Source organism: Stegastes partitus, unplaced genomic scaffold, assembly GCF_000690725.1.
Source record: "Stegastes partitus isolate 25-593 unplaced genomic scaffold, Stegastes_partitus-1.0.2 Scaffold659, whole genome shotgun sequence".
Lineage (NCBI taxonomy): Eukaryota > Metazoa > Chordata > Actinopteri > Pomacentridae > Stegastes > Stegastes partitus.
In genome coordinates, this window is record NW_007578390.1 from 124084 (window position 1) to 150550 (window position 26467).

Consider the following 26467-nt stretch of genomic DNA (forward strand, 5'->3'; position numbering starts at 1 on the left):
GTAAAAAACCAGCAGAGATTTCTCTTGAAACCTTTTTTCTGTCATGAAAAGTTCAAATTACTTGTGGAAAAAAATCACACAGTCAATGTTTAGTCAATTCACAGAGTCATCTCTGAAAGATGACAGACTACAGTTGCCCATTCCCCACTGTCATAAATTAGTCAGATGATGGTGACAGCAGCACTAAGCGTCTTGCTGGGCTCTAATTGGCCTGCTGAGCCTGTTAGTCTATGGGTGGAGACTCCGGCTCTGTTTTGTGATCAGTTTCTGGCTGAGTTGTGAGTCTCTGCAGCATCTGCCAACCTTCCAAAATTTATGTGTGTGTGTGCACAAGTGCGTTTGTATCCGCACACTGTGCTTGTCTATTACTTGTGTGTCATTGATCAAAGTCTCCTGGCTCTTAAGTTTCTCATCATTATTCCAGTGGACTTGTGCCTCTGCATAAAATCCCTCTCATCCATCCTCTTCTTTCCCCCAGGTGAGATCAGTACAAGGATGACTCTGGACAGAGAGCAGCAGTCGAGTTACCAGCTGGTGGTGGTGGTACAAGATGGAGGTTCACCCACTCGTAGTGCCACAGGCACAGCTTTCATCACAGTGCTGGACGACAACGACAATGACCCTGCTTTTAGCCACAGTCAGTCAGGCAAAAACATCATTATACAGGTAAAATTATGAGACCAAAAACAGAGATAGGCAGAAGATGAAGTGTTTTTATGTCCTTCGTGACATCTGTTCGTTTTTTTTAACCCACAGGTGACAGAAGGCCAGTCGTCCGGTGCTATACTGGGCACACTGCAAGCCAAAGACCCTGATGAAGGGGAGAATGGCACTGTGTTCTACTCTTTGTCAGGTAAATTACACACAAGCAGTACAGTCTGTGCAAAATGATTGTTGACAGATTTATCTATGTACTTCAGTGAGTTACATTTAGTGGTTGAAGAAAGTTACAGTACTTAGTAAGATGTCCTGAAAATAAATTAGAGGAACTATGCATATGCAGACACCTATAGAAAGATTTATTTTCCACCATGTGACTTTTTTTTTTCTTCTTTTTTTGGCTTTACTGCTTTTGTTTTAGATGAGTGTTTTATGTTATTGTTTTTGCATTAAGCACTAATTAATAGCATTTACAGAAGACTCTATAAACAATATAATAATTATTGATGTCTGTGCATGTAAAGAAAATAAACAAAGGGCACTGTAGGCTGAGTTAATTAGTCACATCCATCATATGTGCCTGAAAATATCTTCAACGTAATCCTTTGGGTTTGTGTGTTTACATGTAGCCCTCCTATACTGTAATCTCCAGTTAAAGTTTGGGCTCTCTGTGTCTGCTAGGTCCCAGGGCCGAGCGTTTCTCTTTGAACACAAACACTGGTGAGCTGCGTTCATCATCCCCTCTGAGCCACTCGGAGCGGGCCGAGTACTCCCTGACGGTGACAGCCACTGACAGAGGACTGCCCCCTCGCAGCACCTCCTGCTCCCTCACTATTCAGGTCAGACTTCCACTGGAGCCCCGCCAGCACAAACACCCTCACCACTCACCTATTTAATATCAAAGAATAGACTTTAGGGCTGAGTGGATCCATGTCTCTGGGCCCCTCAGACTAGCTGCAGACATATCAGCCTCACTTCTGACAAGGTCTCCTCCCATCCCCTCCCTTTTCTTCCCCTGTGAATTTTCAAAAGGGAAATTTCTATCTGAAATGGAAAAGTGGGTCTGAATCAAATACTCCCAGCTGGCTTGTGATGAGGGCCAGCTGTAGACTGCTCTGATCAAGGTCATACTCAATGACTTCAACACTTTTTTAACACAGTAGCCCTTTTTTTTGCAAAGAGCAGCAGGGCTATACACTCCACGTAAAACACAGCATTGAGGGTAATTCAAGTTAATATTTAATATAGAGCAGAAATGGACACAATGGAAGAACCCTGGAAGGAACATAGATTTATAGGTTCCAGGAAAATAGAGCTGCCATATAAACAGCTCCAGTAAGCACCAGTTCAGTTTTTCCCTCCTTTCCAATAACAAAAAAATGAAAGTCATAATTATTGGTTAATTGGATTAAACAGTGCAGTGTTGTTCTTGCCTGGTGACGTATTGATGTAATTTCCTTTAATCATCTTTTCAGACTGATTTTTTAAATCCATCAATGATAGGATGGGACTATACCAATTTATTTTTGGAACTCTCCTTTTCCATCTAATGTGGAACCAATTTGCAGCTTGTCAACAAACACAACATCATTTTTTTTTTGAGTGCCTACTTACTGTGGGAACTGTGCTGTAGGATACAATACTGAATAACCAGATCACCACATCAGGTTACAAAATACTGTCAGTAATTTTGCAGAAAATTTGATCAACAAAGCCTCTCCATCTCGCGCTCCTCTCGACAGCTGCATGAATTTTTTTTCGGTACAGGCTTGTCTCAAAGGAAAAAACATGTTTTATTAAACCAGTGTGTCATATGCTCTTTTACAAAGAAGCAAAGTAATAATGTTGTAGTCTTTGAAGACAAAATCAAAATAATTGTAAAGCTATACACAGTACAGGAATATGTCCAAGTGTTCAATTCAAACCCTCTCACCATTTCCTCCTCCGATTGTGTTACTTTTATCATCTATTATTTTTCCTGGCTGCTGCACAAGTATCAGAGTCAGTGTGATTAATGTTAGCAGCCGTGTTATTCAAGTCTATAAAACCTCTTGTAACTGGTTTCATTTGTTCCCAGTGAACACATACTGCACAGGCGAGTGCAGTGGGCAAAATCTGTTTTTGCTTGGCCTAAAGTCCATGAAATATTTTCAGTCTGTATTGAAAACTGCAAACTTAACTTATACGCCAACCGTCTAAATGTACCATTATATCTACTGCCATGTTGCTCTGCTCCTAAATACAAATACCATGTGCTTCTTTACTGCAGGTTATCAGCATCAATAGACCTACTACAAAGGCCAATTCACTCTCTATATCTTTCAACTCTGTGGAGGAGGCCAAACCTGGATCTGTTGTTGGCTCAGTCCGCCTCCATGACAGAGAACCCTTAGAGGACGGGGAGGTGACCTACACAGTGGTGGGAGGTACAGATCGAGATGGGACCTTTGTGGTGGACCGTCTGACCGGGGACGTGTACCTGGCTCGTCCTCTTGACTACGAACGAGACGCTCGCTACAACCTGCAAATTGAGGTGGATGACTTCTCTCAAGCCCCTCCCAGCAGCACCCTTGTCCACCTGGACATTGATGTAGAGGACAGCAATGACCACACCCCTCAGTTCCCAGAGGACCCCATCACCGTTGTCATCTCTGAGAGCATGGATCCTGGCTCGTCCGTCTACACTTTCCAGGCCACAGATAAGGACGGCAGCGGGCCTAACAGCGAGCTGGTGTATTCTATTCTCCACCAGTGGCCAAACACCCCTGGCCTGTTAACCCTCGACCCCTCCACCGGGATTCTGTCCTTGGGCCAGAAGCTGGATTATGAGGTCACCACCAACCTCATCCTGGTTGTGAAGGCAACAGATTCCGCCCTCGATGCCAGCCAAAGGCGCTGGAGTTCTGTCACAGTGAGGGTGTACATAACCGATGAGAACGACAATCCACCCGTGTTCATATCACCAACAGCTGTCAGTGTGATGGAGGACCAGCCAGTGGGCTTTGTGGCACTGTATGTCATGGCCAGGGATGAAGACCAAGGGGAGAATGGAAGAGTGACTTACAGAATCCAGTCAGGCAACACTGCAGGGACATTCAGCCTCAACCCAAACACTGGTAAGAGCAGTAAATGTGCTTGTTGCTTACTTGCATGCTGTTGACCAGTTTGCATCATTCCCATCTATTAAAAAATGGTCTTTTACTTAGCTTTATAATAGGTCTTTTTAAAAATAACACAACTGAACAAAATGTGTTGAGTTACATAATTTTTATTGATGTGTCTGGTGATAGCATTGCATAAGGATGCTTCTGAGGGAACCATTTGGACAGAAACTATGATATCCTGGATGATTAAGTGTCTCCTCAGTTACAGTGCAAAGTAAAGTTTGACTTCCTGGAATCTTTTTTAATTTTTTTTTCATTTTAGCCAGCGATACCGTATCTTTATATCTGTCCCTGAGGAGGGAGGTAATTATGTTCAATAAGAATAAAACACAACCTCAGAAATCAATATTTTTAAGACTGCAAACAGCAGATAAGTAGAATCAACTTTGAGAGTATTGTCAGAAAAGGTTTTCGAATCAATCACTAGCTTTACTTATTTTCCACCAGGCTCAGTCTTTGCTGCTTCTTTTCAATAACAACAGCACTAAAACTCTCAGCTTGTGCTCCACCTTTAAATTTCTAGCACCTGTTAGGAATTCCAAGAACAAAACACTACTATATCATGCAAATCTCTTGCTCGAGTTGAAATATGTTCCTTTTAAACAGACGAGCAAATCTGTTTGGGTCTTTTTTATGTACTTTTGAAGCATTTCTGGAATTTCTAAATGTTACTTTGCACTGCCTGTAGTCACCGCTTCATGTGCTGCAACAGAGCTTCCCACCACATTTACTAAACCTTCCATTCCATAAACACACACAAACTCTTTTTATACTCTGCTTACTTCTAACTACAGCGCAACTCTTGCTTCACCTTTCATGACTTATTTCTCTCAGTTGGAGGCCAGACAGAGCAGCCTGCCAAATATTAAACACACACACATAAGAATGTGCAAGCACACATGCACACACAACAACCCATCATCTGTTATTGTGGATCTATTCCCATGAAAGACCAAAGAACCTCCTGCTCAGGCTTCTGGGAACCATTAGAGAGGGGATCAGTTACGCATGTTTATGTGTACGCACGTGTGTGTGTGTGTGTGTGTGTGTGTGTGTGTGTGAGAGTGTGTGTGTGTGTAGGCAGGCCTGCACATACGCATGTGTTTGCGTGCTTGCATCAGACTCTGTCACTTAGTCAGTGCTGACCTTGGGCTATTTGGTCCTGTGGGCTTTGTTGTGGTGTTTGAGACACGTGGCAACGTTTGCTCCGCCTCCCCCTTCAAGTCGCCAACCAGGATGCCTCCTGGAGCAGCTCGGGGATGGAAACATTCAGGGTCTGTCATGCGTGTCACTTCTGCTCCAGCTCAGGGTGTGCATTCATCCTGAAGTGTTTTCATATACACTGGTTATTTGTTAGAATAATGACAGAGGTAATCCTCTGAGCACCTGGTTTGCTCCTGTTTTGGGGTCAGTGACCAGAGACCTGGGACCAAGTCTGCTCACTCTGTTTTCATTACTTTGGCATCACAGTTAACCACAATAGAGAGAAGTATGGAGCTAATATTAGGAAAACTTAAAGTCACACAGTGAGGCACTCATCACTCATTGTCAGAAAGGAGGTCATTAATTTCACTTTTGCACCAAAGGGAAAGTGCACTGGTGATACGGCAGATTGCCTCTCTGTAAAAGACAACACCATTCAGGGATTAGCACATCAAATGCTGATAAATGACTCCGGTGTATAAGGCAAGAAAGATGTGCCTGGTGTCTGGGCAGCCTAAGCTCGCCCTTACACGGCAGTCCAAAGTGTTGGCGCCACAAACCCCACATAGGCTTATGATGCTGGAATCAAAAACATCCAAAATAAAAACTTTCCCCAGTTTCCCTCTGCCTTTTTTTTTCCGGCCCATGTGTTATCAGTGACCAGGGATACAGCAGGATAACAGAGGAATCAAATTTAGGTGAAAAAAAACTCCAGCTTGTAACTTTTACCAGATTAAAAGCTTAGAGGCAAGTTATCTCAGTTCTAGCAAGACACACAGTGAAAAACACACACAGAGAAGTTAAAAGCAAAACAGCCCTGGCCCTTTCTGTCTTTAACAGTTGCATCTCATTTTAAAGCATGAAATTGAAATTGAATCAATGCAAGCTCTAGCCTTTTAGGGCAGCATAATGAAAAGGCTAGGGTGCCCCTAATTCCTACGGAGCACGGCAGGCCTGGCTGTTGCGTGTCTAGAGTGTGTGTTTACTGCTGCTTTCTTGATGGCTGCGGCATTCTCCAGTGGAAAATCTCGTAAACTGTGGCCAGACCGTTTGGGCTGTTACAGCAATGGTGGTGGTAGCACTCAGGTAGGCAAAGCTGTATGTGTGGAGGATATTAGCTCTGATTTGGCCCTCACACGACAACTTATCACACTTGCTTTTTTTAAATAACTTGACTACACACTATCACGGAAAGTGGTCTGTTTTATTGCCTGTGATAGCAGCCTTTCATACTGTCTCTGTGAAACAGGCTGCAATAAAGTACACACACAGAGGTACACTCTCGCCACATTTCACCCTCGATTCATCTCTCTACAGGTTCTTTGTCTATTTTAAAACCTCTGGACCGTGAGGAGCAGGACATCTTTAACCTCACTGTAATCGCTGAGGATCATGGGATACCCCAGCACTCGTCCAGCCAGCTGCTGTGTGTCCACGTGATTGATGTTAATGATGAGGTGCCCTGGTTTGAGGAGAGCCAGTATGAAGCCCAGATCGCTGAGAACCAGCCTCCAGGAACCAGTGTGTTGACAGTGTCTGCCTCGGATCTGGACCAAGGTGAGGAATACAGTGTGCAGACCCTTAGTCACTACACCTTTCACACTTTTAGAATCCGTTTTTATTAACAATGCATTCCCAGCAAGTTCTGATTTGCTAGAAAGTTTATGTTTTAGAGACATCCATGTTTTATAGAACCAATGTTTATATATTATTTAAATACCTCGACTTTTGCACTGAAAATTTTATAAATCATTCTGCATAGTAGGTCTGTGTGTGTGTGTGTGTGTGTGTGTGTGTGTGTGTATTGTGTGTTAAAATTCTTAAATTGCACTGCAGCAGTAATCAAGGCACACAAAATGCCTTCAATTCCTCTTAGTCATCATGTGCTGAGTGCATGTTCACATTACAGGCATTAACAGTTGTTTTTAATTGAATACTACACAGGGAGGTGGGGGTGGGGGTACAGAGAGATGCATTCTCCTGGACTTAGTCAGAAACACATAAAACAGAAGGATTTTAAACTTTCTCCTCAAAAGCAATTAGTGAAGTAAACAGGTGAGGTTGCCAGACTGCTTTCTCTTAGCACGCAATCTGGCATCCAGACACCTGAGGGAGAGGCTGTCACTGCCAAACGCTTACACAGCAAAACTTATGACAAACAAGTATACAGGCTACTAACAAAAGAAATCTAAATACGTTGTAAATGCTGTCTAGAGTTTGCATGTTTTAGAAATGAACTTTCTGAATTTTAATGACATTTTGTGATGGAATAAAAAAAAATTTTGACAGGCTGTTGTTTAATTAAAGACTTGTCACGGCATGTGTTCTCTCTGCAGGAACCAACGGGCAGGTGACATATGGTGGCATCTCACAGGAGGGTTTCATCATCAACCCAGTGACAGGTGTCATCACGACCACGAAGGCTTTGGACAGGGAGCTTCAGGACTACTACACTGTGACAGGTACTGCCCTCTGACTGTCCTACAGTATCAAAAATACAACATGGCTGCTTTGAGATGCATACAAGTGTTTTCTAATATTCAAATGAATCATGTGGCATTCGTTGTTCACTATTTATATGGTCGTGTGTTTTTTATGTTTTGGCAGTTTATGCAAAAGATGGAGGCCTTCCACCCAACTATGCTAAAGCAACCATGAGAATCAAGGTTCTTGATGTGAATGACAACGCGCCTGTCTTTGGACGTCTGTACTACAGCATAGAGGTGCCTGAAAACCTGGAGGCATTACCTCTGTTCACCCTTAGAGCCACTGACCCAGATGCAGAAGACAGTGGGGTGATAACCTACAGAATTTCAGGTGAGAATTTGGATGTATCATTCAATTTCTAAATGATCTCTCGACCTGCTCTTACTATACATTTTCATCATTCTGGGTGGCGATGTTTCATACTTTCCCAATGCTTCCCTTGCAGCAGGAGATCAATCTGGAGACTTCCACTTGGACAGACAGTCCGGTGTACTGTCCACCTCACGGCCTCTGGATCGGGAGAAGAGAGCTGGGTACACTCTAACAGTCATAGCTCAGGATCAGGGCCAGCCTTCCCTCAGCAGCACTGCCACCGTTGAGGTGACCGTTCTGGACATCAATGACCACAGTCCACAGTTTCAGAGCAGCAGCTACACTGCAGACATTTCGGAAGATGTTCCTATTGGCTCGCTGGTCCTGGAGGTGAAAGCCGTCGATTTGGACAATGGCCCCAACAGCCAGGTGCTGTACTTCCTGAGCCGTGGCTCCATGAGTATGTTCATCATAGACCAGAACACAGGCCGCATTATCACAGCAGCACCCCTAGACCGAGAGAGAACAGCTTCTTACACTTTTGAGGTGTGCGCCACCGACTCCTCCCCTGCAAACCCACGTAACTCCACCACTCAGGTGACGATCTACATTCAGGACGTCAACGACAATGCGCCCTTCTTTATTCAGGACCCACTTATTGTGAACATCTCTGCCAGTAGCGTGTCAAACCGCCGAGTGTTGGCCACCATGAGGGCAGAAGACAAGGACTTTGGGGCCAATGGCTCTGTTTTTTATCGTTTTGCCAGCCCTGTGAGGGGCTTCACCATTAACTCGTTGACAGGAGACATACAGGCTACAGAAAAGCTGCAGACGCTGACCCAAAGCCAAAGGACTTTGATAGTTCAGGCCATGGATCAAGGAAACCCGGCTCAATCTTCCCTGGGGGTGGTTATTATTTACATCAGGGAACAGAGTTACAGGGGCATTCGCTTCTCCCGCACAGCTCGAGATGTCAGTCTGCAGGAGAACGCTGCTCAAGGTTTGAGTGATACAACATTTAAACCCTTTTTCTACAACAATTTTAAATGGGCAATGACAATAAATGATTAAACTAAGAACATGTGGTTTTCATCCTGTAGGCACAGTTATAACGCAGACTCAAGCCCAGTACCCCGATGGCTCTAAAACTGGTATCAGCTACAGTCTTTTCAGTGGAAATAGACTACAGTCTTTTGGAATCAACTCCATCACTGGTAAGTGCACAGACTGCATCACATACTGCGAGACAACATTATCCAAATCTGCAAAGTGACTCTTTTTTGTTTTGTTTTTTTTAATTAGGTGAAATATGGGTCCAGAAATCTGACGGACTCGACTATGAGGAGACCCCAAAACTCCGCCTTGTGGTGAAAGCAGAGACGGCGTCCTCCAGCTCCTACATGGCTGTCAACTTACTCCTGCAGGACGTAAATGACAACTTGCCGCGCTTCCAACTCCAGAACTATGTAGCCTATATTAGGGAGGCTCAAGGCTACGATTTTCCCATTATCCAGGTGCAGTAGCCTGTCCCCCACTTGTTTATTATGGTTGGCTGTTGTTTAGGTGTGAAGTTGTAGAATAAAAAAAAAACACTCAAGCTTCAGAAATCTGGATAGTTTCAGCAGTGTCGAGGAATGACTCCATTCAATTGTATGTGTTCTCAGAGTCCCAACTGAATATACTATATAATCATTTGTGCCATAAAGCCAGGTCCATATAGACGATTTTTATGAACTCTTGACTTCCAAGTCCAATATTGCTCACTAGTTCAAGTTACACTGGAACAGCTGTTGCTAATATTTCTGTATTATTGTTTCCAAAATGGGGTGGTCATTTCTTCAGGTTACCGCAGATGATCTGGACCAGGGTCAAAACAGTCAGGTGACCTACTCTATCAGATCGTCATCCATGAGTGGCTTGTTTAAGATAGACCCACTGACGGGCAGCGTCACCACAGCAGCTATAATGGACAGAGAGATCTGGACACAAACAAAGTGAGTCTTGCTGTTTTTCTCTTTGTCATCACGTACTGTAATTCAATTCTCCTCAGCTCGTCTCTGCCCTTTACACATGTATATTTATGGTTTCTTACCGTGACAATGTCCACTTCCTCTCTCAAATAACTTCTTTTAATGGTTAAGCAAAAAAAAATTCTCATTAAAAATACCCTGATCTTTTAAATATGGCGTTGATCAGTTTCGTCTGACTGTCAGTTCCATTTTATATTTCCCACTGGAAGAAGACAGAGCTGACATAAACTGCTCAGGAAACAGTTCCTGTTGTAGAAAGAGAAGAGGAGAGTGGAAAAAGCTTTTGATCATGCACCAGACCCTATCAAAGTCAGAAGAAAGTCTTTGCCCTGCAGAAATTTTCAGATCAAATTTTAAACAAAATTGATTTTTATTGATAATCTAAATATATTTTCAATCGTGTTTCAGTTATGCAAATATACACTTAAAACATCCAGATTTGTAGTGTTTTTGGGGAAAATAATGAGTACAGTAAGCCCTATTTATTGTTCAAAAATACCCAGATCCGACAGGGGCACGGGAAGAAACATTATGCAACTGGGTTCAAAAGGTTTAAAAGTTCAGATGCTGACATTCATTTTGTGGCACCAGGCTTGTTGTTACGGCAACAGACCGGGGAACCCCGCGGCTTGCTGGCTCTGCCACCCTCACTGTGATCATCATCGACCTCAACGACAACAGTCCCATGATTCCTCTGCCTCGGAAGATCCGAGTGCCTGAGGGTAAGTCAGCTTCACAGTGGAAGTTAGTCCAGTGATCTTATCATAAAGCCTCACATCACACTCCCTGGCAGCTCACTCAGCATGGCTCAGTGAGAAAAGGCTGACCCTTTTATGAAACAAGTTATTGCCAAGTTCCTCTGTTCATTTCCTGTCTATTAGGTCAAGGCTTTCCAGTACAGGATATTTCTTCATAAAGAGCAAAAAAAAAATCCTCATTTATTTATTTATTTTTCTTTCAAAGACTCGCTGTACTTCATTTCAGCTGCAACCTAAATGCTTTTCTTCTCCCGTCTCCCTGCCCTTTTACCACATATATACAGATACGCTCATTGGCACAGTCATCACCCAGGTAACAGGAAACGATGTGGACTCGGGGCCTGCCCTCTCCTACACACTACACCTGGATGTAAACAGCCAGGGCATGTTTGGGATTCATCGTTACGGAGGAGGGGTGTCTTTGACCGGCCCTCTGGACTATGAGGAAAGGACGTGGTACACGCTGACAGTCCGCTCGTCTGACTCTAAACATGAAAGCGAGGCCAACCTCACCGTGCTAGTGGATGATGTGAACGATAACGCCCCCATCTTCACTCATGATTTGTATCAGGTACAGACACCACAGTATCACCACCACCATTTATCAGAATCAGAATGTTTGTTACACTTTTGAAGTATCTGTGATGGATACACATATATTTGTATGTTGTGTTTCTCATCAGGTGACTGTATCGGAGCACCTCCCGGCAGGCAGCGCAGTCATCACAGTAACAGCCACTGACCGTGACTCTGGGGAGAACGGAAGGATTACTTACAGAGTAATGTCATCCACTAAGGGTGTCTTCTACATTGACCCAAGCAATGGTAAGATGACTGTGCGCACACTTACAGTTGTTTATAATCATTTCCTAACCAGTGCTCCAGTTAATTACCCTTCATTAAAAACAAATGCTCTTCTTGGATGCACATTTGGGGTTTGGCCATTTTTGCAGCAAGCATTGCAAAATATTTAATTATTTTGTTCATTAAAAGTAATTGAGCACCAGATTTAATGTTATTTGCTTCAGATGTTTTGCTTGAGATAGTATCTAAAAATAAGTGTATTATAAAAGAGGACTGTTTTAGCCTCAAGCTATGTTGTCTCCTATTTTCAAATGCAATCCATTTGCCTCAAAAATGTTCCCTCCAACAACATGTGCCTAAACCTGCAACAGTGTCTACAAAATGCAATTGCAGTTGAGTTAATAATTTGAACTCAGTGCCATTTGTTTAATAGCTAACCACCCTGTGCTTTGATAAATAATATGATTATCTCTGAAGAGAAGGCTCCTATTTGTGACCATAGTGTTTGTTCCTTTACAGGTACTCTGTTCATCCAGCAGCAAACAGAGTTTGATTTTGAAAATCCCTCCATTCTGGTTGTAATCGAGGCGCGGGACCAGGGTACTCCATCGCTTTCATCCATCGCCACTGTCCAGGTACATGTGGCTGATGTGAACGACAACGCCCCGGTCTTCCACCAGTCAGAGTACAGAGCCACTGTGTCTGAAGATGGGCTTCCTGGATCAACTGTTCTGACATTAGAAGCTGTGGATGGAGACCTGTTCCGGGACAACTGTGGTTTTGATTTTGCCATTGCTAGCGGCAACTCAGGTAATGCTTTCCAGATTGAGAGCAGCGTGCGCTTCTTGGAGGGGCGGGGCTTCCAGACAGTCGGCAGCCTGATCCTGGTGGAGAAGCTGGACTTTGAAGCAGTACCAAGTTATAACCTGACTGTTGTGGTTTCGGATCGTGGAATCCCTCAGCGTAGCTCCAGCGTGCCTATCCTTATCAGTGTAACAGATGCCAATGACAACCCTCCAGCTTTCAGCCGAACAGAGTACAATGTGGTCCTGAGTGAGGGCACTGCAGCAGGGACTGAGATCTTGCATTTATCTGCTACAGATTCTGACTCTGCCCCTAACGGAGAGGTGCAGTACTCTATAAGCTCAGGGGATGAGACGGACCTCTTCCAGGTGGACCAGTGGACTGGAGCTTTGAGGCTGCAGAGACCTCTGGACAGCAAGACACAACTGTCCCATATGATTGTTGTCCAGGCTACTGACGGTCAGGGACACTACGCTTTGGCCCCCGTCAGCATCGAGGTGAAGGACATCAATGATAACCGGCCCTTCTTTCCCCTCAAACTAGTAACTGCAAGCATCAGGGAAAACCAACCCCAGAATGCCTTAGTTACCATGCTGCATGCAATCGACCACGACAGAGGTGTTTTTGGCCAGTTGAGGTACTACATGTTAGACACCTCTAAAGAAGGAAGAGAGGGCTTCCTCATCAATCAAACCTCTGGCGAAATACGGACTCGCTCTACTTTTGACTTTGAGAAGCTGAACTCCTTCCATTTTGTGGCTGTTGCCATGGATGCTGGCAACTATTCTGCTTCTGTGACAGTACAGGTTTACGTTACAGGAGAGGACGAATATGACCCTGTGTTCACCTCCTCTGAGTTTTCATTTGAAGTGCCTGAGGGAGCAAAGAAAGGTGAGATCATTGGCAAAGTTCAAGCTAGAGATGAGGATGGAGGCGTGGATGGCATCGTCCTCTACTCTTTGTCAGACCCTTCGCCTTATTTTGAAGTCAATAAATCAACTGGAGCAATTTCTTTAAAGATGGACAGCTACAGTCGACACGTGGGTCGCTCTAAGAGAGAGGTGAGGTTGGTGACACTGGATGTGACTGCTCACAGCCCTCTGGAGACGTCTCGCGTAGCAGTGGCCAAAGTTAGCATAGATGTGACCCACACATCTTTTGGCCTCACCACGGACATGAACATGCTGCTCATCAGTGTTATTGCAGTTTCACTTGGTACCATAGTCATACTCATAATAATTGCAGTGGCGCTATTTTTTGTTAAATTAAGACGTCGGAAGAAGGAGCAGAAATCTCAAGAGCGGACACCCATGTCAGGCACCCTGCTACACAAGTTTGAAGAAACAAAAATAACAGCAAATGAAATGATTTACCATCAGACCCTTCCAGGATATGCAGCTGATCAGAGTGGCACCAGTGGGGGTCCGTACACCCGTGGGGGATCCCTGGATCCTTCCCACTCCAGTGGCCGTGGATCTGCGGAGGCAGAGGCAGCAGAGGATGATGAGATCAGAATGATTAACGAATATCCTCGGGTGTCAAGCATCTCGTCCTCAATGCAGGAGCGCATTTCTGCTCGAGGTCCGGACTCTGGAATCCAGCAGGATGCTGATCAGCTATCAGATGTGTCCTGTGAGCCTTCCATAGATTGGTTCAAAGGGAAGAAACTGGGCAGTCTTAATGGTACTATATTAGCTGGCCAGGTGCCAGTCTACAGAGACGAAGGTGGTGGCTATGTAGGTGTGGGACGGGGTCTCAGTATCTCCCGCCCTAAAGACTACACTTTCCCTGAGGATGGAAAGCCCCCTGTGGATGGCTCCCTGACAGCCATTGTGGCCAGTGAAGAGGAGCTGAGGGGCAGCTATAACTGGGACTACCTGCTAAACTGGTGTCCCCAGTTCCAACCCTTAGCTAACGTTTTTACTGAAATAGCACGTTTAAAAGATGAAACAGCTCCTCCTAATCCTCGCAGGTCATTTCATCAAAAAGCAAAAGCAGAGTCAAGAATTGACCCCCCACCTCTCATAACCTCTGTGGCTCACCCCGGGGCCAAAACTGTACCTCCGAAGCCTGCCGTAGGGAGGACATTCCCCCACTTGGCTTCGTTGCGTAGATCTCCATTAAGTGCTGAGGGATCCATCTCCTCAGTTGCAATGTCTCCAAGTTTCTCCCCCTCTCTCTCACCGCTGGCAGCACGTTCTCCTGCAATTACGCCCTTCAGTGTCTCACAGGGCCCCTCCGCCTCCATGATCAGCACAACTGAACACAACTTGGAACACAGCGAGGAGGCAGAACTGAGGATTTAAAACTTTAAAAGGTGAATTAAAACTGAGTCACTGCTGTCCCAAACTTGTTCTACTGTATGACCACAGGGGCTGCAACCTGAAATGAGTCAATGTATTTTCTTTTCTCTTTCTCAAGAGAACAAGTACACGTTACACTAAGAAGTCCAAATAACTGAAGTTATGGTGCTTTCTGAAGAAAAACTACATGACTAACAGGCCAAAAAAAAAAAAAAAAGACTATGCCTTTGGGTGTGTATGTGTGTGTGTGAAAGAAACTTATTCTTCTGTTGATCAGTGGTAATTTGCACATTGGAATGGAGATTCATACATGATGTCAATATTTTGTACAAAAGCATTGTCTATATTTTTATACTTCTATGTGGTTTCTGACAAAAAAAAAGGCATTAAAGTGTCAAAGGGTTGCTAAAACCTCAGAATATATTTCTATATTTGTATATTTGTAGCCTGTACTGTATACTTGTTTGTACTGTAAGTTTGTGGTATTTCTTGTTATTCTTAACTTTGTGGTTTTAAATGAAGCTCTCCATTAATGCTTTATGGAATGGGACCTTTGTAAGAGATAATTGTAAATATTTAGAGAGGAAAAGACATCCTTGCTTGAACATCATTCAGCATAGTATTGTGTGATCAAAATTTTTCGTAGAATCTAGTGTTTGATCTCACATAAAAATGTAATGATGAATGTGAAATGCTGAAAAGTTGTTACAGTCCTTAACATGCGTCGTATTCTGCAAAGGAAAATGGAACTTGAGGTGGCGGTCCAGTGATGCTGATTTTCAGGCACCACCTTGGATTGCATGTCTCACAACAAGCCTTACTGCTTTTTATGTTGCATTGTGAAAAGAATTCATTTAAGGGAGAACATTGAGCAGCTATGTGGTAAATGTAAAAATGTTTGCTCTATCAGCAGCCGAATCATTCCAGAGAATGTAAGCAGTTGTTTCTCTACTCATCTATAAGGTTCCTCAATAAAAAAAACTAAAAAAAAATTAAAGAAACATAATTTAAGCTGTTAATCAGTGTGATTGTAACACTGAAATGTGCAGCAGGTTTTTTTTTTTTTTTTTCTAATTTCTGTTGTATAGATTTACTGACAAACTTTAATGAATGTTATTTCGGATCACGTTTCTCCCCTCTTTGCAGTAGTGTTATAAATAATATGTATATGGATTAAAACTAATACTTACAAATGTTCCATTTGGTATGATGAAAGTATTAAAGACTTTATATTTCTGAATGTTTCCGCACCACCACAGAATGTTTCACATAATGATTTTACATAGATCCCTATGACATGAAATATGTACGATCATAACTGTGTTTTTCGCAGCCTTTAAAAAAAACATTGTGCCCGTTCACATTAGCAACTTCCTAGTGCCCTCACTTAACCCCCAGTTTTAGACTCTTTAACATAATCTAACATTCTACCGTTTTTTTTTATTTATCAGTTAGGTAGACCTCAGAAGCTGAGAAACTTGGTAAATTATTTACATGGATACTATTTTGACCATGGCCAAATATACATAAACACTACCTATTTAATAGGATGGCGGTACCTTGTTGTTTGTCGTGTTTGTTTTTTTTTATCTAGCAGTGTTACCTGCCACTTGCATTTCTTGTTTGTGCCAACTGTGTATACAATGGAATCATAGAAGAGAAAGTCCTCCACGTGTTCACACATATCATTCTAGGCTTGTCCAGACAAATGTTTTGAGCAAAAAGTGCCTGATTAAAGTACTTGTGATCACATTGTTGCCTCTGTCACATCTGTCTCAGCATTTAATAAACGAATTCTATAATAGCTAGTTAGTAAATTATTACATTTATCTATATGCTCAATTTGCATTTGAACATTCTCTAGGAAGTTTTATGTGTGGAAGACATGACCAGTGTCCTTATAAATTAGACTCCTCTGATGTTTTGTTGATTTCAGCACCTTCAGACGCCAGCGTTTCTTGGCATCCCGGGTCTCGAAACTATAAATACAGCTCATGTTACTAGCATTACCCTGTAGCCTCAAGCTAATACCACATATAAACTATACAACTGAAAAGTCCCTCTCATCCATAGGAAAAAAATAGCAATAGGAAAAAAAAAGAGGCCTTTGAACAGCCCAGTGCAGTCGCAATACTGCCCCAATCTTAAGAACAAATATCTTCAACTATATTTGATTTAATGATGACTATTAAGTGTTATTTAGAACTTGATAGGCATATATGATGCAACACGATTGCAATACCATAACAAGTCAACTGAAATAAGGTCTCAACAGATGCCTTTATTTCTACTGATAGCAGCCATGAAACAAATTCTATTTTGTGATTCAGAAGTCATTCATCATATTGATGTTGTTGTAGTGACAGCACCAAACCCAAAGTCAAATCTTCAACTTTTATATTTGTGTATGTAACTGATGTTGCTACTTTTCCGTCGTTGTCTCTTCACTTATCTTGTTTTGTTTGTTTCAACTTGTTGCCCTTCATTTCTGATTATGTAATACACAAGAGTAGCAGGGTGAAGTAAAACTAATTTGAAAAATTGTCTGTAATCACAGTTTAGAGCTATTTGAATATTCTCATCTTGTAAATAAAACCACCGTGTTTGAAGCATAAACTGTCGAACATTTAAAACTGTGAAAGAACTAAAAATTATGATTAATTGTTTTACCTCAGGTTACCCTTCCTCAAACAGCAAAATCATAGTCTAAACTTTTCTCCCTTGAAATGCATTCGTCAGAGCTCGTTTAAACTTTTCCTTTTTACATGAAATGCACATCAACAATGTTACTAAATAGCGTTAGATTTTAGTATCCACACCTGTCATGGGAACTCATTGCATAACTCTTATGCTGCCTGAGGCTGGACAACACTCCCGCTGCCTGATGAAACAGAGCTGAAACTGGACCAGCGCTGGTTGCCTGCGCCAAGGCCTGCCTCTGCCGGGTTGTGGACGTGAAACCTAAACCTTGTGGTATTCTGGGAAATTACACATGCACGCACACAGAGGTGAACTCCTGTGTGTATTTTTTTTTGTCCCCGGGCTGAAAATACAGCCATAGCTGGCTGAACTGGTCAGCACGTTGATGATACACTCAGCGTGAATGTCATAGCAGACTCAGGTTATGAGATGAATGTTGTGAACCAAACCGAGCACCTTGGATCAGAGGCCAATATATACACAACAGAACTCAGATGATATGAGTAAGAGGGCAAAAGCCAAGTCATTACTCAAAGCTTAAATTAAAGGCTCTGTGTAAACCAAATGAAATCTATCATTTTCTCGTCAACACACAGTGGATACACAGGAGACTGCTCTGTTAACATGCAATCTTCTGTGCCATGCTGCCCTTTTCTCTTCACTGGCATACTGCTTCAGCCTCTGAGACTCTTTTTGAGTTGTCAATGCTATCATGCTTATATGTTTTTGAGAATGCTAGTCTTAACTTGCTATTTACTTAGTTTATGCAATACCATCCATCCATCCATTACCTATACACCGCTTAATCCTCACTAGGGTCGTGGGGGGCTGGAGTCTATCCCAGCTGACTTAGGGTGAAGGCAGGGGACACCTTGGACAGGTCACCAGTCTATCACAGGGCTACACTTAGAGACAGACAACCAAGCACACTCACATTCACACCGACGGACAATTTAGAATCACCAATTAACCTCAATTTTTTTGGGGGGGAAAAAAACGCAAACCGGCGACTTTCTTGGTGCGAGGCAACCGTGCTACCAACTGCGCCACCTTGCAGCCCCTTGATGCAATACTGTAAATAATTATCGACCTATTAAGTATTATTTCATGCTAACATCAAGTACATTATATGGACAACATCATCACTAATTGCAGCAGACATTCGAAGTTGCAGTAAACTGCCAAGGGGAAATCTGGATCCTCTGTCTATTGCACATTGAAAAACAATAGCTATTGGATGGTGTGCACATTGCAGTCTTGTTTTTTGGCAGCAGACCATTTTCTCACATTAGCTAATCTTCTGCAGAATGTATCATGTACACAAGATAACGCAGAAGTAAACCACAGCCTCACACTGATGTAAATAAATCAGCATGTGCGTGAATGCAACATGCACATCTGCCAGCAACTTGCAAGGGAAGTGAATCTGTAGTGTTGTGCAGTTTTTGACAAAAGATACATGGGTTTCCACAGGACTGTTTCCTGTATGTTACTTGTGGTCAAAAGTGTTTTTTTCCACTATCAACATCATCCTTTCCGTTCATGTTCCTCGAATCTCCGCGGTGAAGCTTGTTGACGATATCAACACAATAGGCAGGATTGTGAGAGTAACACCCAGGTTGACATGTGCCATAAATCCCCTTTAAAAAATGTCTAAGCATGCTCATTAGTATTCTCCTTCAGTGAGTTCATTAAGGTACCAGCGCGCATAGTGTTCATGCTTAAAGCTGCCTTTTCACGGAGAAAACATCCAGGCTTTGATATCCTTAAACCTGCTGGAGAACAAAAGTGTTGTTATTCATATTGATCAGTTCCACACTTTGATCAAAGAATATGCTAATCAACTAATTTCATGCATTGTTGAATGATTTCCCTTTGTCACCGGTATATATAGCACCGTTCTGAATAGATGCAATATTCTCCCTTTCTTACAAAACAACAGGAGAAGAAATGTTACTGCTCTGGTGGCATTGTAGACCTCACTGCCAGTCAAAACTGTGGACGATGTTGTTTTCCTTCAAGAATCAGGTCCTCCTTGTTTAAGTCGTATTGTGTAAGCAAAGAAGTGCATGCTGCATATGGACATGATTACCTTTTCTGATGGTACCCCATGGGTAAACATCTGATAGTCTCATTTTGTTTTATCTTCTACATGCAAGTTTCAAAGACAAGTCTGTAAAAGCAAAGTAGCTTATGAATGCCTGAAGATGACTTTGCTGTAATCAATAGCAACACCTCAGGAAAAAAGCATTAAATCTTTGGAAAGTAATGTCTTTTCACTTTATTTGTATTCGACGGTGACATTCTTGGTCACAGTTTGATCAGTTTGTCCACTGGTGCAAGTCAGCAGCTGGTGTAATTATTAAAATGTACTTACCATTTTGTATATCGTACAGACTTGTATATAACTAGTATAGAGTTTTTAAAAATGGTACAGTTTCTTGGGAAAATGCTACACTTGAATTTCTTCAGACATCTGTGAGTTTGACAAGATGAATTCAAAAATGTACACTTCATGATGAAGTGAAAACTCACTCAGTGTTAAAGGTCTGAAATTGCCTAGCTGCGCTGAAAAAGCCCTTAAGTCAAATTGGATTTGGTTAATTTGGAGTTGCCAGCTGTACAGGTATTCATGCATAATCTTTACAAAAGGTTATTGATACATTGTGTGACTCTGATGGAGCTGTACCACTGCACCATTAGATTTTTGGTTCAAAAAGGAGACCTTGGGTTTGATTCTTTCCACAGTGTATTCTGGTTTAAAATATTGAAAGGAAAACTCTGAGGAAAGCAATGGAAGACTTTTATTATATCTAAAGCGTCTTAAAGTTAAAGGATAGGAAGCTTATTTTAAAAACACAAAAGTAATCAAAAAGTGAATGCTGAGTGCCAGGAATGTCAATTCAAGGCAAAGCATCTGTTTATTTAACAAACCTATAATCACACTGCAAATACATCACCATCACTTTGTGCATCATTGATAAATAAACCTGAAACATGAACAAAAATCGAATCAAATTTTGTTGTTCCCCTGCTTTTTCTTCTCTTTCTTCCCATTTACACAGTTTACTAAATTTACTAATAATGTGAAAGTGAGTTACCGAACAAACCTACACGTGTCTGGAAGAAAATTTGGCCTCTGTCCAGCTGCTCATTTAAAGAATCACTGGATCACAGGATGGGGACCCAGTGTCACATGATTTCAGTGGACCAGAGTTCATTGTAGCCTGCTTACTTGTATGTAATGCTCGCCAAAAAAATTAACCCTTACTCAGTTGTTCCAGAGAACCTCCATGCTCTTTTGCAGTCAAGGGCTTATGTAGCCTTGAAGGAATAATGACTATAACGACTGGAGGATATAATGGTTTTAGCATGGCTTCTGCAGAAGAGCTTGTGCTGTGGGTCCTTCTCACTGTCTTATGTTCAAAAGCACTTTCTATAATGAAGGTACCAAAATAGGCAGACTTTCAAAGGTAGTTAACCAGGGCCCAATAATGTCTCTCTTTTGTATAATCTAGGCGCTGATCTCATCTTGACGACATAGTATATGATGTGACAGATAAAAAGATGAATACCAGCTGCAGAGGCCAGTCAGTAGTGGAGTGAATCACAGTAAAGGATATGGGCTTATGGATATAAGGAATGGGAATCTTTGCATTGGAGTGTGAGCTGCTTTGTCTGCAGGCCGTTTGGTAAGGATCAGTCTCTTCTCTGGAGGAGCCCAGGCTTCCATCCAGTTAAAATGAGGCCAGACCAGAGAGACGTTTCTCTGCTCATGGTTGGATTACCCATAAACCCCTCATACCTGAAGCTTGCACGGAAGTCTCTGCTCCTTGTTCCCTCAGCAGAGGGCCAGGCTCCAGGGATGCTCCATCCTCAGCTTACCACGATCCTTTCTCCAAACACTCCAAAGAGACTTTTTTTTTTTTCTTTTTTTCCCTCTGCGATCCTCTTGTCTCTTACGAGTTCAGTTTTTTTCCCTTCTCTCTCTTCAAGGTCTTGCCAGGCTACTTGCGTGACTAGAGGGAGTGGAAAAAAAGGTTTCAAAACCCATTGGCACGCGAGCCCCAAATCTATTTTTGGAGAGCGTTCTTTTTTTCTTTGAAAACAAAAAAGCCACAGGGAGAAATAGGCAATACTGGGGTGAAGGGGGTCTGTTTCTCATTTGGTCAGGCCTGCCTTCTGTCCTGCCCCGCCAGCGTCAGAACCACAGCACTATGGGGAAAGAGGGTGGCTCAGACTAGGGAGGAGAAGTGTTTTTCCTGCAAAACCGCGGCCAAAACTATGGACCCTCATCTTAGCCCTTGTCACTTAGCAACCAGCCCAACCTGCTTCCCATTACTAGGCCATCTGCTTGTGTTTCAGGCTTTACTTTGTTTTGATTTGTTTCGACCCTTTTTAACTTTTTTTTTTTCTTTTCTTAAAATCGCCGTGATTAAGTTACTACATTTAAATTCGTCTCTCATTGTTAATTCGTTTTCATCAGGCATTGTTGGGTAGACCTGCACCAGACGCATTCACTGCAATGCAGCCCGTAGATTAATTCCATTCTGCCTCGGTGATTTGTTGCAGTTCTTGTGTATGGCGGTTTGTGGAGGAGACAGACGATGAGATAGGAATTCAATAAATTATGTATGAGGCGTTTATTGTTTGACAAATGTGATATTCCTTGCTGTTTTGGCCTGTTTGCGGAGCAATATATTTACAACACAGGGTTACAACAGCTCTGATTTTTGTGAATTTAAGTGGAGTCAGGGCTGTGAAATAACACGGAAATTTTTTGACCCATTCCTTTGAAGCAATTGTTCTGACTGCAAAACAGTGATGACGGATACCAGCAAAATTGCGAGCTGCACAGTGAAAGCCCCATAAAAAAAACCCAACCGTAATTTATTTGACAGCAACACAATTATTATAATTTTAACGTAATTTTACGACTATCACATGTTGTTCTGATAGTTGATTATAATGTTTGTTTATGCCAAGTTAAGACGTCCTTTGTTCTGTTAAGAAGAGGCTAGATGATGACGTGGTATCTTGTCTGAAAAATACTGTAATGTATGATGAAAAAAACTATAATGATGTAACTGTCTTTAGGATTTTTATGTAGGATTATTAAAGCTGACAACTAATCTGAGTTCATAATGACAACAGTTGTAATTATGCCATTTTGGGCTAAAGATGCTGCAATCTGTCAGGCTGACGGGCCAAACATTATGGCATGAATGAAAATGGAGAGCTTTGTGGTTGTAGGGTAATGACTCACAGCAGTGTGCTGCCTCGCTGATGACAAAGTTCTTCCCATCACTGATTCTGTAGATTCTGTAATTTTTTTTTGTAGAAACTTAGGAAAACCACTTTCCTTCCACTGATTCTGTCAAAACATAAAACTCTTTTCCTATTTCTTCATATTCCAGCATACTAGAGGGCAACAAAGAACATGGCTAAATATCATTGAAGGTTTAGATTTATTCAAGTTTAGTGCCGTGGCTCCTGTTATCCACTTAAAGAACTTGATGTAAATACGAATAGTGAGACTGCTGTTATGCTTCAAGCAATGCCATCAGGCAAAACTGTCACATTTGCACCTCCTGACCCTTAACCAACATTCACATGTAACATCATGATCCAAACAATAAGAAGAACCATGCTGATGCCTGTATTGATTTTAGTGATACTGCAACTTTTTCTTTTCAGGTACCACTGACAGGCCAAACTTTATTTTAACCAACAGTACTCAGGGTCTGCAAAAAGCGTTCTTGTTTGTACATAGATTAAATACTCCTTTCTTTCTGCAATCTTGTTGAATAGACAGTGTCATCATCATCATCATCATCATCATCTCAATAACATCTATAACGGAAACGCTCCTTTCTCATGCTAAAACAGAATCAAACTCAGTAATTACCACATTATTGGAGAACTCTAATTGATTAAAATGGTGGAGTACTCTCTTCTGTCTTTAATTGGATAGACTTAGAGAAAGTGTAGATACCAACAGATCAACATGGTCCCTTTAAAAAGTCAGACAAGAATGGTTTATTTTGACAATATTTCTCCAAGTAAAAAAGAAAAAGGAAAAAAGTTTTGGTTTGAGTTTGGGAGAAGTTTTAGCAGCATTATCCTTGGCTCTTCTGTATGTGCTTATCTCAAGCTGAGCCAGAAAACAGATTTGTCCAAAAAACAAAATGTAAACTTTTTGTCTTCATTAAATCTTTACATTGTTTCACACAGTTTCAAATGTTTTCTAAAATAAACACTTTTTTTTTGTCCTTGTTTTTGCTTGAGGATTTGTCGTGTTGATCTAACATTGTCAGTGAGAGTTGGGTTTGTTTGCTTTAGTTTAATAGCTCGATGGGAGCCTGGCTCAGTTTTGGAAAGTCAAATTGACTAAATCTAACAGATTGCAGCTCCCTTCTTGTGAGTGAATCAAAGATACGCTGATCAGTGCAGCAGCTAGAAGTTTCAGAGAGCAAATAAATACGACGTTCCCTCATATAATGATCAGCCAACCTGCGTATCCTGTGGAGTATACAGGTGCTGAGGGAGACTATTTAAGTATCCAGAGGAAAAGGGTCTCACAGTGACACATAAACATAGTTTCTAGACAGATTTGGTCTGATAAACCAACACTAAACTCCAACTGTTGTAACTGAAGAACTCAGCACTCAACACCTGCTTTAACAGACATCTCTACCTTCCAGCACAATCCATCTAAGGGGCATAAATCAGGGACTATGAAAATATGTGCTGACAGGCATAAATAAGAAGGACCAGAAGACGGCCGCAGTTATTTTCATCTCTCCTCTTATTAAACCTTCATATATTAGAGTGTACATGTTTTACTTTGGAAAATCTTCGCATTGCCGTGCCAGTATCTTATGCGTTCAGTTTCATGCAGGACTGACAGCGAAAACAACTGTCAGCTGAAATCTTGGGAGTCGTGCAAGCAGGCTTAGAAATTAAATGAAAAATGTGAATCCTGTCACAATCCTGGACATGTGGTCTACAAACTATATCAAATCAAATCAAGTATGGGTATCAGCGTATCACTACAGAGATCCAAACGTAAAAGCGCAATCAGCTCAGGAAGCTCGGCCAAGCTGGTGATAGAGTAAAAGACACTTTGTAATTCTCATCATTCATTTATCAACAGCTTCTTCTTCAGATTACAGCTATAAACAAATACGCTGCACTTAGATTGTCATTGTTGACCAACTTATCATGCTCAGCATTGCTTGGCTTCCAGCAGTCAAGATTTTGCTGTTTCACAAACCAGTGCAAACTTTCCACAACCCTGAAAATCACTTGAGGCTATAATCAGCCTTTCAGTCTTGTCGTATTGTATGTTCACAGCTCAACAAAGGATGAGCTGGGATTCACATATTTGTTGCTGATGATCCTCTGAACAAACTGTGGAAAAAAACAGAGGAAATGTCTATGATAAAAGCAAATATAATTGGACTGTTGCCAGACTGTAGGCTTAGTAACTTTTTAAAAGTTTATTCGACAAGTCCAATCGCTTGCCACCACTGGCAGCCACAGTTTCTTAAGGTTGAACTTTTTCCGGTAAACCACCTAAGTACGAACATAAAGAAATATCTAATCCCTGATGCTAATTAACCTCTTGACATCAAAATGTACTACGGCCTGAGAGAGACTTCCAGGCAATTTGGATTTAAAACCTGACTAACAGACTGATAAACAGATTTCTGCAGCCTTGTTAAGACCCGCTGCCTTTTAGGGTCTGGCTTTGAATAACTGTGTTCCTTCTCCGTGTTGATTGCATATAGCACAGTAATATTTGGCCTTGTGTTTTCTTTTGCTCCAGCCTGGTCCCTCCAGACATTAGCGTCGCTGCCAACCAAGACGTTTGAACAGTGGACTGAGATACTCAGCCTCGCCAGTCGCTGCACACTTTCTCTCATTTGCATATAATATTTCACAGCGGGGAAAAAGATAGAGAGCTGTAATGAAGTGGCAGCTGAAGGGGTGACAATAATTTATGATGATCCCTGATTGTGTTTACATCAAATACACTTTGAGGATTTGTTATGGTGCGCACGATCAGGATACGGCCAGCATGCTTATGTGTCAGCTGTTGTTTTTTTCGTTCTTTTTTGAAGGCTTACCATCCTTACAGCTCAATACAGAGTGACAAGACTGCTAACCCTGAAAGGGGGTGTTGCCACTAAGTGCTCCACAGTCACAGAAGAGTTGGTGATTAGTGAGCCTTCCTAAGCTAAAGCTCTTGAATTTCTCTCACTGTCATTATCATTTTTCTTTAGCTCAAACCAAAAAACAGCCCATTTAAAGTTTAATTACATAATGATTCATGGACCCCTTTTCTCAGCTGAGAAACTGAAAGGGTTCTTTGGCTATTTTTCTTTGTCGTCTTTGTCCTGAGAAACAAGAACTTTGTTGGTTTTCATTCCAATCAAGAATCAAGCTACACCTTGGGAGCCAGATAAATGCAAGAAATGGCAGCTGACACGGTTTTCTTATACAAAGCAATCAGTGCACCTGAGGACCAGCACTCAGGACTACCTCTCTAAGAGCTCCTTCACCTCGGGTTTATTCCACTCAGACTGTGCTGTGAGCGGTTTGTTTACAACACTCCAAGTCAAGGGTCCAAACTGTGTTGTGTACTCAATCAAATCATGATATTGCTCTTTTAAAATCCTGCATGTCAAAGTATAAACAATTTTTTAATTTGTTTTTGATCCAGTTCTGCATGAGTTTTGAAGGCCAAATTGCGCTTAGTAAGAATTTCAGAAGGGGATTTTTATCTCTGTATCCTTTGCTTACAACTGACAAGTGTGTCATATAATTAACTGTGTATTTTTTGTTTCCTGTTTGTTTCCTTGTTTCTGTCAAAATGAACAAACCTTGATGGCATCAGAAACCAAGAGGAACTCACTTGTTGTCGATGTTAAACGACCACGCAGTGAGAGAAAGTTCTAACTTTTTGTTATTTCTGATCCACTGTTAGCACTGTCCTCTTTTTTAAGTTGGCAAAGCTTTTTTCGCTTTGGTGGCACTCTTGGTTTGCATCTCTGACCACTTACTAAATGAATAAAATGACTGCTTGGTGGATGGCTTGTGAAACTGGAAAATGAGGATTTGTCTTTCTTGATGGTCTCCTATAACAAATTGCCTTCTTCTGAACTTTGTGCAGAGTTGTGGAAAAAGCTTGGTGTTAATTTAATCACCACATGGGAACACTGGAAGTTGTTATGACC

At 41.9% G+C, this 26467-nt stretch overlaps 1 protein-coding gene across 1 annotated transcript in view; it reads left to right on the forward strand.

Moving 5' to 3' along the window:
* The window catches only part of LOC103363423 (protocadherin-16-like), a 78078-nt gene extending 61801 nt beyond the window's left edge, over positions 1 to 16277 (forward strand). The window contains exons 7-21 of the mRNA XM_008290178.1: positions 479 to 666; positions 757 to 853; positions 1342 to 1499; positions 2930 to 3776; positions 6345 to 6584; positions 7364 to 7489; positions 7635 to 7844; positions 7960 to 8826; positions 8927 to 9040; positions 9129 to 9340; positions 9669 to 9820; positions 10448 to 10578; positions 10899 to 11185; positions 11298 to 11439; positions 11938 to 16277. Coding sequence (XP_008288400.1) covers positions 479 to 666; positions 757 to 853; positions 1342 to 1499; positions 2930 to 3776; positions 6345 to 6584; positions 7364 to 7489; positions 7635 to 7844; positions 7960 to 8826; positions 8927 to 9040; positions 9129 to 9340; positions 9669 to 9820; positions 10448 to 10578; positions 10899 to 11185; positions 11298 to 11439; positions 11938 to 14528 — 6362 coding nt within the window. The 3' untranslated portion in view covers positions 14529 to 16277. The remainder of the gene's footprint in view (positions 1 to 478; positions 667 to 756; positions 854 to 1341; positions 1500 to 2929; positions 3777 to 6344; positions 6585 to 7363; positions 7490 to 7634; positions 7845 to 7959; positions 8827 to 8926; positions 9041 to 9128; positions 9341 to 9668; positions 9821 to 10447; positions 10579 to 10898; positions 11186 to 11297; positions 11440 to 11937) is intronic.
* The last annotated feature ends 10190 nt before the right edge of the window (positions 16278 to 26467 follow it).